The sequence below is a fragment of the Solanum tuberosum genome, unplaced genomic scaffold (genome assembly GCF_000226075.1).
Source record: "Solanum tuberosum cultivar DM 1-3 516 R44 unplaced genomic scaffold, SolTub_3.0 scf00093, whole genome shotgun sequence".
Taxonomy (NCBI): Eukaryota; Viridiplantae; Streptophyta; class Magnoliopsida; order Solanales; family Solanaceae; genus Solanum; species Solanum tuberosum.
The window spans coordinates 156,151-171,598 of NW_006239018.1; the positions used below are offsets into that span (position 1 = coordinate 156,151).

At 29.8% G+C, this 15,448-nt stretch overlaps 1 protein-coding gene across 1 annotated transcript; it reads left to right on the forward strand.

Moving 5' to 3' along the window:
• The first annotated feature begins 4,328 nt into the window (after window positions 1–4,328).
• On the forward strand, window positions 4,329–6,212 carry LOC102583619 (protein GPR107). Its single transcript, XM_006347437.2, has one exon. It carries the CDS (start codon window positions 4,549–4,551, stop codon window positions 5,869–5,871), a length of 1,323 nt encoding a protein of 440 aa, XP_006347499.1. The 5' UTR covers window positions 4,329–4,548; the 3' UTR covers window positions 5,872–6,212.
• Window positions 6,213–15,448: the final 9,236 nt, after the last annotated feature.

The following is a 15,448-nucleotide window of genomic DNA, read 5'->3' on the forward strand; positions in this document are numbered from 1 at the left end:
AATAATCTTTTTCCCTTGGGTTAGAGTTAACTAAGCGTGTAATCTTTAATCCTTTTTTGCCTGTAACAGGAAAAGATTATTGGTTCAAGTTATTTGAATGTTAAATTCTGTTATGGCATTGTCAACAAATACCTTTTGCTTGCCAGTCTTTTTTTGATAATGATCATTGATCCTATGAGTCGGGCTTGATAGAATTTGATCAATCTTATATTCCGTCAGTAAGGGGTGGAACTGATCCAAAAAATTTATGATTAGAGTTATTTTTGTTTTTTTTTAGTTTTCCACCCGGTGTTTGGAGCCTACATTAGAGCCTTGACTAAATCTGGATGGCGCACTGCATGATCCATTCAAGGGTGGCGCTCCCAACATGATTTTTTTCAAACCTAGGGCTCAAACTCGAAACCTCTGGTTAAGGGTGAAGCAGTCTCACCACTGCACCACAACCCATGTTGGTAGACTCTATAGAATTTGATCAATCTTATATGTCGTCGTCAAGAGGTAGAACTGATACAAGAATCTTATGTCGTTAAGGGGAAAACTTAATAATCTTCATCTTCAATCGTATAATTGTTTGCTACCATGTGAGTGGAACACTTTTTAAAGATTTCATGTATTGAGATGTTTGTAGGCCAAACTTTACACAATCAATGTCCATTCTCAGAGTTTCAAATTTCAGAAGTAAAATTTTATGATTATGACATTTTTTTCATAAATATGTGATCGAAAAGGAAAAGTGATTGGTTAGTGTTATTTCTATCACACATTATCATATCACTTCAATTTATAGAAATAATTGAAAAAAGTAGTTGACAATAAAAAATTATTCCGTAATGGAACTTAAAGGGTATGAAATTGGATAATGCATTTTATTATATTATTCATATAAGATGAAAATAACTTACAACAAGTGAGTTGGCTCCTACAACGATTATTCTTTTATTACAACTTAAAACACCTGGGGTTTTTTTCACTCAACTATAGAATTATAACTCAAATTCAGGCATAATACATCAATTGGATCTTTAACTTGGCTTCAAATTATAACTTTGACATTTAATTTTGTCACTGCACAAGTAGGCATATTAACTATCCAAAACTTAAACAAAAAAACACTTGAATCCTACCTGGCAAAATGCATGAAATACACTCAAATGAGGCGCATCAGAGGTAAATTCGAGGGTCCCAACAGTAAAAAAAAATATTGAAAAGACTATTAAATCCTTAATCAATCCTTTTATATATATTTTTTAATTAAAGTTCACTTTATTCTCTTTCTAATTTTTTCAACATTTCCCCCTTTTTTTTTCGCATTATTTGTTGTTCATTGCAAAATGCACAAATTGAAAGTGACATTTAATTATTTTTTGTTATTGTGAAAAAAAAGTTATAATGAAGTTTTTTTATTTTTCCCTATATCTATTGTAAGCAAGATGGGGTGAGTATACACTTGTAAAAATCGAAGGCAATCTAAGTCCGAAGACTCTCAATCAACCACTCCACACTTAAGGACTCCTTACATTTTGATTAGCTATAGATTGCTACTCAAACTTGACAAAAATCTTGGAAAAGTTCATTTAGACATTTTATCAAACAGTTTAAGTGCACCATTTTACTTAACAATTTTTAGCACTCTATGTTTATCTATTAGCCTCCGAAAATTCGTAATGACAATCATAATACACAAAGTATCCTTTTTTCTCACTAAGTATTTGACAACTTAAAGCACAAAGACACTTCAAACTAAAGCAAAGAAGAAAAAGTTAATTGATTTTCATGTCTTCATATATCTATGGGTTGCACTGAAATAATTTTGCAATAAAAACGTTAGTTTCCTCTAGTGATTCCCATATTGGCTTGAACATCTGACCAACAGTATGCAATTCTTATTTGTAAAGTGTTGAACCTTGATACCTTGACTAAATTAAGGAAGAAGAATAGGTATTCGTTCAAGTATAGGAAATTTCTGCACATATCTTGAACAATTTTTTCTTTGATTTGAATACAAGGGGCATGAATGTTAGAGTTATTTTTGTTTTTTTTTTGTTTTCCACCCAGTGTCTGGAGCCTACATTGGAACCCCGACTAAATCGGGATCGTGCACTGCATGACCCATTCAAGGGTGGCGCTCCCAACATGATTTTTTCAAACCTAGGGCTTAAACTCAAGATCTTTGGTTAAGGGTGAAGCAGTCTCACCACTGCACCACAACCCATGTTGGTAGACTCTATAGAATTTGATCAATCTTATATGTCGTCGTCAAGAGGTAGAACTGATACAAGAATCTTATGTCGTTAAGGGGAAAACTTAATAATCTTCATCTTCAATCGTATAATTGTTTGTTACCATGTGAGTGGAACACTTTTTAAAGCTTTCACGTATTGAGATGTTTGTAGGCCAAACTTTACACAATCAATGTCCATTCTCAGAGTTTCAAATTTCAAAAGTAAAATTTTATGATAATGACAATTTTTTTCATAAATATGTGATCGAAAAGGAAAAGTGATTGGTTAGTGTTATTTCTATCGCACATTATCAAAAAGATCACTTCAATTTATAGAAATAATTGAAAAAAGTAGTTGACAATAAAAAATTATTCCTTAATGGAACTTAAAGGGTATGAAATTGGATAATGCATTTTACTATATTATTCATATAAGATGAAATTAACTTACAACAAGTGAGTTGGCTCCTACAACGATTATTCTTTGAAAGAATTAAAGAAAAAAAAGGTAGGATTTGTAATTATTACAACTTTAAAAATCGGATTTTTTTTCACTCAACTATAGAATTATAATGAGACTCTCAAATTCATATGAATAACCAAGATTGTTGGCTTAAGCACAGGGTGGCTGGATGGTAAGCAAATGTTGGACGGGGCTAGGAAAGGATTCTGGTTGGAGAGGCTAGAGGGGTTCAGGGTAGTGGGGCTGGAGGGGGTTTTGGTTGGTGGGTCTTGAAAGGGAAGGGATCAATTCTGATTGGTGTGTGCTTGAGAGAAGGGGTAGAAAGGGAGTTCTCTTCTGAATGAGAGTAGAAGATGGTGGAAGGGGTTTTAGTTTTGGATGAGAGGGGAGGATGGTGGGAGATGAATGGGGGAGTTGGGCGTCATTATACACATTAATCGGTCAGGCCTGTATTGGCCATAAGGTCGGTGTAGACAAAACCTATGTAGAAAAATTGATTTAGATCTCAACATAATCCATACGCTAGGTGTAAAGCCAAAATTTAGAAGAGAAAGTTATGTTTATGTAATATTTTTTATATATACATTTTGTTTTCATAAATTCTAAAAACTATTGTAACTGATTATAATTTAATAGTTTATTTTTCTTTTTCAATTGATTGTAATATTTTGTGAGACAAGAATAAACATATACTATAAACTATTGTATGCTACATAACAAAACAAATGTTTAATCTCTCATATTGATTATATTTTTGAAAACTTTTTCAATATTATCAATTGTTACCTAAACTATCAAAATTATTCTAAATTGTTTTAAAATAAAATTAAGACTTCACTTCATTGAATATGCCAATTAGAGTCATTTTTATTGTAGACCCGTAATTTTTTACGAGATTTTTCATTATTTTAGTATTTAAATATTCATTTTATATCTAAATTAGATATTCTTAATTTCATCTTATTTTATAAATTTATTTTAAAATATTTGAAAACTAGAAAAAATAAAGTCACGTTTTAGGCTAAATTATGTTTTCAATTTCTTCAAAAGAAAAGAACATTTACAATAAATAAACAAATAAATATATGTTTTCTCTTAATTTAAATTTAATAAATAAGTTAGTTTTTCTTAATCATAATTTTATACTGACTATTCAATTATTATTTTTAATTTTGTTAGTAAAAATAATACATCACGTGTTTTAGATCCATGCCAGAATTGGTTTTATAATATGTTTGTCGGCCATTTTCATTTTGATCCACTTCAAACAAGTACAAGTTGCACGGAGTACTCGTTATATTAAGTATCGCGTTATGTGAAAAAGCTCAGTGATAGTATACTACCAAATAAGCAAAAAAATCATTCATATGAAGAATTTTCAAGTTTAAATTTTGTGCAATGACAATATATAAAGTTTTTATGTCAAGAAGTTATGTTTTTGTATAATAAGATGTAATTCTCATATAATTACATGAAAAAATAGAGAAATTAATAATTTACCATAGTGAACAATTAAGATAATAATATACTCCTTTCGTCTCATATTATATGAGTTAATTTCAATTATTATCTAATACCTCTAGTCAAACATAAAATAAAAATAATTTTACATTTTATCGCAAAATTATTATACACTCCTAAAAACTTTCCAACTGCTGGCTAAGTCTTAATGGTGTCAATTTTCACCTACACGTTACAAAGTCCAAAGTTGGATCTTGAATTTATTGTGTTGTAGACTTGTAGTCTACCTCAAATACCACAAAGTCCCTGCTCATTTTCAGTCAACCAAAAGCTTACAGTTCCAGCTGATCTTTCTCCTTCCTCTTCTCATCAATCCTTTAAACCTCAAACTCAATTCCAAAACATGGCTGCTCCCTACAATTCTTCCTTTTTCTTTTTTGTCTTTGTTCTATTAATTGCCACTGCAGTGGCAGAGATCCGATCCACGCAGATCCGATCCGATTCTCGTTCTACCATCCCATTTGACGAATTCGGGTACACCCATTTCGGCCGTCTCAATCTCACCGTCACCGACATCTCATTCTCCAACCCGAAATCCGGACCCGAACCCGTTCTATCCGAATTGGGTTTCTTCCTCGTCACCCGTGAAGCTTGGCAGCATGTTCTTGAGCAACTCCAAGATGGTGATATCCGGTGTACTCTCCATTCAGATCTCGTCAAAAGGGTTTTCACTTTTGATCAATTGCAATCCTCTGCTCGTCAATTCACAACTTCGTTTAGTGTATCTGATGCGAATCAATTCACTCTTGTTTTTGCCAATTGCATGCCTAATTTGGTGATTTCAATGAATGTTCACTCGGTTATGTACAATTTCAACCCGAAAGGTGGGCAGCTTGATTTTCTGTCGGCAGGCAAGACTGCTCTTCCAGCGATTTACTATTTGTTTTTCGTAGTCTATGTGTTGATGGGGTCTTTTTGGGTTTTTGCACTTTACAAGAAAAGGTTATCTGTTTATGGAATTCATTTCTTTATGCTTGCTGTTGTGATCTTGAAAGCATTGAATTTGCTGTGTGAGGCTGAGGATAAATCGTATATTAAGAAAACTGGTACTGCTCATGGGTGGGATGTTTTGTTCTATATATTTAGCTTCTTGAAGGGTATTACTCTGTTCACTCTGATAGTTTTGATTGGAACTGGTTGGTCATTTTTGAAGCCTTACTTGCAAGATAAAGAGAAGAAGGTTTTGATGATTGTTATTCCTTTGCAAGTTGTGGCCAATCTTGCACAGGTTGTGATTGATGAAACTGGACCCTTTGGTGAAAATTCATACACATGGAAGCAGGTTTTCCTGCTTGTTGATATTGTGTGTTGTTGTGCTGTATTGTTTCCGATTGTGTGGTCGATTAAGAACTTGCGAGAGGCAGCTAAGACTGATGGCAAAGCTGCAGTGAATTTGATGAAGTTGACATTATTCAGGCAGTACTACGTTATCGTGATATGTTACATATACTTCACAAGAGTTGTGGTTTATGCTCTGGAGACCATCACCTCTTATCGGTATCAGTGGACTAGTGTGGTGGCTGCTGAAGCTGCAACACTTGCCTTCTATGCCTTTACGGGGTATAACTTCAGGCCTAAGGTACACAATCCATATTTTGCGATTGATGATGAGGAGGAAGAAGCTGCTTCTGAGGCTCTCAAGCTTGAAGATGAATTTGAATTATAGATATCATTTTTCACTCTATGCAGATACGTTTGAAGAGGCACAATTGAAAATACTCAATCTCGGAGAAGGTTCTAACATTTTTTAAATCACTGCCTAGTTGTTTGTTCATTAGTGTGTATATTCAATTTAATAGATATCTGTTATGCTTTTATCTGTAATGTTGCACTGTTCTGTTATGCATTGAACTCGGATGTTGAATATCAAATCATAAAAATATTATTAGCTTTGTTGTTAATCTTGAGACCAGCTTGGGATCACTCTTCTTTTGCTTTGTATAATTTTGAACTGGCTGCTCTGCAGTATATAGTTCACATGGTTGGTAAAATAAAGAGTATGCAATATATGGTGTTTTCATACATGGAAAGTCTTTGTGCGTCTATTGCATTTGGATTTACTCACTAGCTGACTAAAAGCCGGTTATGCTGTGTGCGGAAATGGCCAATGAGTTGGCTATGGATGTTCGCTGACACTCATTGGCCATTTCCGCACAGCCCCCGCCCTACACCGCCCCATTGCCATCCCTAACTGTATGAGGACTGCTTGCTCTTGTTCTTTTATAGGTTCTCAATCTGGTAAGTATGAGTTCTTCGTAACGTCTTTCACATTTTCAACGGTCTCCGCTGATGCAGTAGACTGTATAATGGAAGGTACAATTATAACGTACATCAAAAGTCCACTATAACTTGGTGGAGTGGGGGTTAGGCATACCAAACCTGTGTATAGATCACAAAAAAAAGGCAGTGGAAGTGCATATAAACCAAACTTCCATGGAATGAAAACAATTATAGTGATGGTACATGGTTTTTAGTTTATGGAGATTATACATTGTTGTCGCCACATTAATAGTAGTCCTTCTGCTTTCAATTGCGTAGCTTAAAAGTATGATGGGATTATTGGATTTTATGATGGTTGAATTCGTCAAATAAGATAGACAATAGCGGATCTCCTCTTCTCCATTTACATTGTCTCTATTTTCTAGAGTTTTTTTTATTTAGATGAGAGACACATGTAATAGATTATAATCAGCAAAGATTAATTAACTAGGATTATAACCATGATTCAACTAACTAATAGATAGGCTCTTATCAGTTTAAAAACTTTATTATTTCACCTTTTGCCAAATTTCAAAACTCTCCGTTCTCCTCTTTGTCCAAAACTATATTTGTTGTAGAAGAAAAGGGGAATTTTACCCAAATCTCATTGTGTTAAGAGCTAATTATATTTTATCTCTACTTTTTTTTCAAATTACAAAAAATCTCTTAAATTTGGTGGAATTTGAATACATCCCAAAATGCCATGATACATTGCGTTCCGATTTTGGATACATTCCTCATACATCTTGGTGTCAGATATATCACTCAATATTCCAATACATCGCGTAAAGTGATTGTTGAGTGAATTAACCTAGCTCTTATGGCTACTGTTACATTGGAAATGGAGGAAGAATGGAGAGAAGATAATCTGGGAAATTAATTGAACTGCATTGCTTCTTGTCATCTTAATACTGTTATTTATACAAGTGACTAGCTACTTCTTTATTAATTATCATAACCGGCAAACAACCTAACAATTAGTCTAACTTTGTAACTAATCAGTGTATAACTTGGACTAACTAACACTATGTACAACTCATACAGCTGTCACTAATTTCCACAGAGAATGTATTGGACCGGCACACACGTAAAGAGATGTATTTGAGAATAACAGAGAGTAGGGATTTTAGTACTTTTTGTTAAATGGTAGGAAATTTTAGAGAATATGGTAAGTAAGTTGTGTATTTAGATTATTTTTTTTTAAAAAAAGGGAGATTGCCAACACCGAAAATCATAACGACGATAAAAAATGGTGAATATGAATCTATAAGACGAATCAAAAATTGCGAGTCAAGAATTGCGTCGGGGTAATTTAGTTAATTTTTATGGCAATATACATATTCTTCTAATAATAGTTAGTCAGGTGTGATATTCTTTCAGAAGTTTGGGGCTTTGGGGAGCCACCTTTTCGAATAGGCGCGATGGGTGTTTGAATTGGTTTAAAAGTTGATTAAATTTATGTTTAAGTCAGTTTTTTATTTTAAGAAGTGTTTGACAAATATAAAAATAACTTAGAGTAAGTCGAAAATGACTTAAAATAAATTAAAGAGTATTTGACAAAATTAAAAATAACTTAAAATAAGTTTAAAATGACTTTAAAAAGGTTAAAAATAAAAAATAGGTATCTCGATACTTTTTATTTTTTGACTTAAACGTCATTTACGTTTGAATTTTATTTTTTGACTTAAAAACTTTTTTTTTAAGCCAATCCAAACAAACTCTAAGTAGGTTGTATACGGAGGAAGATGACTAGTTGGAAAGTAAAGTTGTCTAACCTATACGATTTAATTGGATAACTAGCTGTCAAAATTAGAAGGAAAAATTACTTGGATTGATGCTTTTTAATAAATAATTATTGATTTTAGCGATACTTTTTATTTATTACCATTTATAGCAAACATAGCAATAATATGATAAATCTGCAATATGTATTAAAAGTTAATTATGTATACAATATATATGTATTATAATTGTTTTAAAATATAGGGAAAAGGGTCTGAAATACCCCTCAACTTTGTCATTTAGAGCTGATATACCCCTCGTTATGAAAGTGGCTCATATATACCCCTACTTATATACAAATGACTCACATATACCCTTTCCTTCTAACAGAAATGAAAAAATAATAATTTTATTTTCATTTTTTATTATTTAAAAAAAAAAACTATAATCCCATACGGGTATATTTAATCTTCCTCAAACATATTTTTTTGACTTTTTTTTGTTTCAATGACTAATTTAGATTTATTATTTTGATGGTCAAATTTATTTATGTTTCACTAATATTCTTGTAAAACTTATTATAGATGACCAATTTTTTTTTCTTCAAATACAAAAATTAAATTACATTATAGACAAAAAAAAAATTGTTTTAAATTATAATATAGTAACAAAAAAATAGTTTTAAATTTTTTTCTTTACACTAAGGAATGAAAGAAAAAAATAAAATAAGAATAAGAAACTAAAATAATGAAGATCAAAGAAGTCAAAAAATAATTTATGTATGAAAAATATTGAAATATACCTTGAACTTTGCTAGAAGAATCCTATATACCCCTAAATGATTTTTTTTTAAAAATATAAGTTTAAAATTAATTTTTTCACTTCTGTTAAATAAAGGGTATATGTGAGCTCATTTTGTAACGGTAGGGGTATATGTGAGCCGTTTGTATAACAGTAAGGGTATATATGAGCCACTTTCATAACGAGGGGCATATCAGCTCCAAATAACAAAGTTTAGGGGTATATCAGACCCTTTTCCCTAAAATATATTATGTTTGTTTGGTAAGAAATTGACACATTGTGATAAAAATGTGTGATAAATGTAGTATCCATCAATAAAAATTATATTATATGTGTTTTATAAATTATTCTCTATAATATGTATTATAAATGTATTAAAAGTGATCAAGTGAAGAAAAAAAAAACTTTTAGGGGTCGTTTGGTTTGAAAATGAGTTATGATGGGATAAGTTATGTTGGGATAAGTTATGTTGGGATTAGTTATGATGGGATAAGTTGTGTTAGGATTATTTTTTATTGAGTGTTTGGTTTATTGTATTCAAAATAATAAATTTTAAGAACAATTTATTTGTTTACAAAAATGCCCTTCATTAATGTAAAAAGTGATATAACAAAAAGGTTGAAAGAGACATTTTTGTCATTTACCTATTTTATCCCGGGATAAGTTATCCCGGGATTACTATACCACCCTAGGTTAGGGATAACTTATCCCGGTACTAATTATTAATCCCGGGATAAGTTATCCCGAACTTGCCAACCAAACAACAAAATAAGCGGTACTATAATTTAATCCCGGGACTATTTGGTATTATCCCTCACACCAAACGACCCCTTAAGCTTTACTCTAGTATATTTATGTAAGTTTCCTAAATTAGAACTTTTAAGGTTTGCTGAATATGTTTGGACTCCAAGCCCATTTTTCATCAGACATAATTGCAACTTTATAAGGCCCGTTTGGTTTGGGTCAACTCAGCATTGGTTTTCCTACTTTGTTTAGTTACCAATATAATCTTGCGTATAATTCAGCATATCTAATACTTTGTTTGGTTACTAAACTATTTTACACTATAGATAATACATGTATAAGTTATATATGTAGGGATTCATATACTCCCTTTGTTCCAATTTATGTGGCACATTAAGTTTGATTGGAAATTAGCGCATGGAATCTTCAATTTTTTTGAAATGAAATTTATAAATTTGTAAACTATGTAATTGGCAATTCAAAATAATTAAAAGATATATGAAAAATTTACGGTCAAAGATAGACTTGTTTGAATCTCGAAATCCGAAAAGTGTCATATAAATTGGGACGGATGAAGTATTGTATACGTGTGAGATATATATTATGTATACGTCACAAGTTTATATGTCCATTGCAGTGGAAACGTAAAGTTGCGAGTAGATCAATAAACAAGGTTGAGAATATGCAATATACATGTTTAATATACTATTCCACAAGTTTCATTCTAATTAAGAGCAATTTTGCTGGTGCCAACCAAATAGACATAATCCATTGGTATCTAGTCGGGTAGTTTAGTCTATAGTCTTCCATTAACCAATAATTTTATAATAAATCTTACTTTTAGTGAACCACTATGAGCACCATGTCAATCCAAGGGGCGGAGCTAGTTTGGCCCAAGTCAAAAACTTTGATACAAATTCTAAAACTAGTAACTCGAGTCTTGGCACAACGTTAGTAGTCGGATTTGAGTCTTGACAGTACAGTTCTATTGGGTTCTTCGGGGTGCCTTCGTTGTGGTTCGAGTTCGGGGTCGTTCATTTTAGTTCTGGAATATATTTAGTCTTAGCTAGGGATATCATTAGGTCTTTTGTGTACTCATCGGGCTTATGGGTTCCGTTTGAGTTATTTTCCTTTCAATTGCGCACGAGTGTACCTTCTAAGCTTATGGGGTATAGTTAAGTTATAGTTAGTTGTTTTACTTTATCTCTCCGCTTCGTGTTAGACTACTAAGGCACATGGTTAAAAGAACTAGAATTCTAAATCCATAAACTTCAAATTCTGGCTCTGTGTCTCTGATCAATTCCCAAAACTTCTCAAGGTTCTCTTTCTTCTTTCCTTGAATAATTTGAAATTGAGAATTTCATGTTCCCTTGAGGGAGGTAGCTTTATGGGAATGGGAATAGTAAATCAAATTACAGTACCCCCATGTTAGACTATTGACTATTGATATACATTGTCTCCCTCTTCCCATCCACACACAAGTTATCACAACCAAAAGGTCCCTAACTCCCCATCCCCCAACAACATCAAGAGTAATAATACATGTTGAATTATTGTCACCTTTTTTTAGGTACATTATTGTTATATATACCCTAGTTAGGTGCAAAAGAGATCCGAACAATCTTTAAATTGTACTCTTGTTCAATCATTAGTCATATCGGTATGCTTTATTCGATCACTCTATAAACATTGCCAAAAAAATATCTGCCTAACTATGCAAACAGCTAATATGTAACCCGTTAGTTTTCTTTTTATCGTTAGGGTATGGTTGGTCAATTTTTTTGAAAAATAAGCTCCTTATCTTAAAATTGAGAGAATTTTTTTTCTAGGGTAGAATTAAGTTGTACAAATGACATTTCACATTAATTGTGTCCTTCTTCACCTCCACCCGACATCCCCGACCAACTTAGGTTCACCAACAAAGTTAGTGAAAATAATTACAAAATTTTGTTATGTAATGGGCTGAGATTTCAAAGAATAGATTAATTAAGAGCTCGTTTGGAATAGTTGATTGAGATTAGCTTTGACAAATATTAAATATAAGAAATATATTTTTGGTGTTGAAACTGATATTACCAACTAAGCACTCACGTATATTTGTTAAAAATATATATACATGAGTTTGATTATAAATTAGGGCGAGCAACAACTTTTCTGTTAAAATAACTAACTTGTCCTTAATTTATTTATATTTATAAAAATTGTAAATTACAAAATATCTCAGGAGAATAAGAACAAAGCAAGTTAAAAGTTTTGTTTGGGTAGAGTATTTTGAGAATTATAAAATATTATAAATAAAATAATAAAATGTTACGATAAATTTAAAAATATTTTTTACTATTTCATATTGTCATCTAATGTATTATATTGAAGAATCAGATTTTTCAGTTAGCTAAAATAAAAAATAAAGTACAAAATAAAATTAACACAAGAAATTTTACCGTAAAAAACTCCTTACACATTTTCCTTCTTAATAATAACGGTCAGTACTCAAGATTTTACCTCAATTTTGAAAGTTACAACATAAGAACCAAGCACTTATTACAAAATCTTTTATTAAAGTAAATAGGTTGCAATTTAAGAATAATCAAGTAAGCAATTTGAAAGCCATCTCTAACTACTATTTTCTAGGAATAAATTTTGATTTATGTGAATAACGTTCATCTTCAATGATATTGTGTATGTATTATAAAAAAAAAAAGGTAATGATCAAAATGCTCGTCTTTTTGCTCCAAAATTCATCGAAACCTAATCAAGAAATTCAATCTCAAATGAACTTGGTTTTCATATTTATTTCAACTTTCACATGACTTCTCCTAATTTTAAAGTTCTTTCGTTTCATGAGATTATGCTAATGTTTCGTTTCTTTTTGCACTTGAAATCTAATTTTGCATTCTATAAATGTTAGTCATCTCCACTTCTCCAGTGTATTACGTAGGACTTGATTCCTTCGTGTCGTACACATAACATTTGTAATTTAATTTTTTGATAGACATGATAAAAGTCGAAGTTTATTAATAATTTATTCATCTATCATAATTCGTAAATAATATCAACTTCTTATTTTTTTAAATAAAATTTATATATTTATAATCTATGTAAAATTATTATAAGTCATCATAACTGAAAATTCAAAATATTTAAAATATATTTAAAAGTTATAATAAAAAATAAATTTATTTGAATTTCGAAATACAAAATGTATCACGAAAATTAGAATAGAATGAGTACTTGACCTATTTGTCTTATTAGGGGGAATAGGGACAGCTCATCCTACTCAACAACTGTCCCCGCCCATTAATTGTGTCTCTCTATCCCCTCACCATTTTCCTCTTTTCTTTTTGGTTTTTTCATATTCGAGGTTTGATATTTGTTTGCATGAGCTTTATATTTTAGTGAAACACTTTTTATTACTTAATTATTTTAGAAAAAAGAGTCAAAAATATTTTTAAATTATGTGAAAAAAATAAAAATATCTTCCGTTTATAATTTGGCTAAAAAATATTCTTACCATCAATATTTTAGTTTTAAAATGTCATTGTAGTCAATATTTTTGTCCAAAAATATCCATATAGTTACTAAATGGGTCAAAAATGTCCTTTTCTGAATAAATATATATTTTTTCCTTTTTAAACACATCTTTTCCTAATTAAAATATTATTAAAGAACCATGTTCTAGTTTTCTTTCTTTTAAAATCATGTTAACAAATAAAAATGTAGGAAATATTTTTTTCTTCTTAATCAAATTTTATCAATTAAAATATAATAATTTCATGTACCCTTTCGACATATAATAAATGCCATATATAAAATATCATAATATATCCATCATTAATTTGTATTTATATAACGATAAAAAATAATTATAAAAAATAAGAAATATTTTCATTTTTTATTTTATTTCTGAATTGAAGTAAGATAACATTTTCTAATTTAAAAAAAAAATATTATTAGAAAAAAGAATGGGTTGAAAAGAAAATAAATACTCATTTATTTGGAAATGAATATTTTTGACCCATTAAATAACAATAAGGACATTTTTAGATCAAAGTATTGACAACAAAGATAATTTTGGACCAAACTACAAAGAAAGTGCATTTTTATTCATTTCGCATAGTTTAAGGGCATTTTTGACCCTTTTTCCTTTATTTTATTATACTTATAAATTATAATTCAAATTTAACACTTCTTACTTAAAGAAAAGCAACGTTATTCATTGCATTACATATTTAACGCTGCCCCGTTTTCCTCTTTTATTTACTGGTAGATGTATTTTATTTTAGTATTCCCTCTATCTCAATTTATGTCATATTTTTTCATTTTTTGAGAATCAAACAATTTAAATTTATCTAAAAATTTGTGTATAGAATCTTCAAATTTTTTGAAATGAAATTTATATATGTATAAATTACGCAAAAAGTATTATAAGACACAATAATTGACAATTCAAAATATTTCAAAGAAATACGAAAAATTCACAATTAAAGATAAATTTATTTAAATATCAAAATTTGAAAAGTGTCATATAAATTAGGACGAAGGAAGTACATATGAATATGTGGGATATGTCATCTTTCCCTTTGAAAATTATTTGATGCCCCAATTCATAAGTGTTTTATCATAAATCTATTTGGTTTATTTAAAAGATTATATATATAAATAATGTTTTTAAATTTTTAATATTCTACATGACAAGATTAAGTCATAAGATTTAAAAATTTCATATATTTTTTATTTTAGATTGTAAATTTAAATATTTTTTTTATTTTTAAAATCTTGTGTTTAATCTTGACATTTAATTTGAGAATAGAAAAGGTACTTCTTAATTCCAAAGCTAAGGTCAAAAGTAGCTTTGCAATGGAAAGTTAGGATCATAAAGTTGAAGTTTTGTTTAGGCATTCAATTATATATAAACCACAAGTTGTTCAGCTATCAAAATTTTCTGGATGCTTATGCAATCTAACCAAATAAGCAAATCATATTTCATAAATAAAATATTGAAATATCTTTAGACAATGCCGTATATTATCATATTCCTTTATAAATAATTCATTGTAATTACAAATTTTCAAATATACATAATTTTACACATGGTACAAATAATTTTTCACGCCGAACATGAGTATTTTTACAAATATAAACTTTTGGATCAAGTTTTACATTTTTAAAAAATAATCACGATTTCAAATCTCAAATCATTATTATTATTTTTTGGAGAATTTGAGAATTAAAGTCATGATCCAAAATTACATATTTAAACGTTAAATAGTTATATAATTATTTAGGAAATTTATTCGATCATCACTTATTTTCTTAATAATAAATAGAATGTCTAAAAAAACATTTTAAAAAAATGTTTTTGATCAAAATATACTATAGGAGTAAAAAGATGGATAGTACATGATCATTACTTTATACTAATTGATACGGAAAAGAATGTATAAATTTAACTGACTGCACCAACCTTTACCAGTGAGCAGCATAAATCTGATAACTATTCAGGCCATAATTTGAAAATAATAGAAACACAAAAGTGAGATGAAAAAAAGAAAGTAAAAGAAGTTTTAAGTATTTTTAAATTTCAAATCTAACTTAAAATAATATTTATTTTTTTATGATTAAATATCAATTTTTTAAAATATAAAAGATAATATATGAATAATTCTTCTGATCAAACGCTCATTAAACCTGAAATCTTATTGTGTTTTAAATTTATG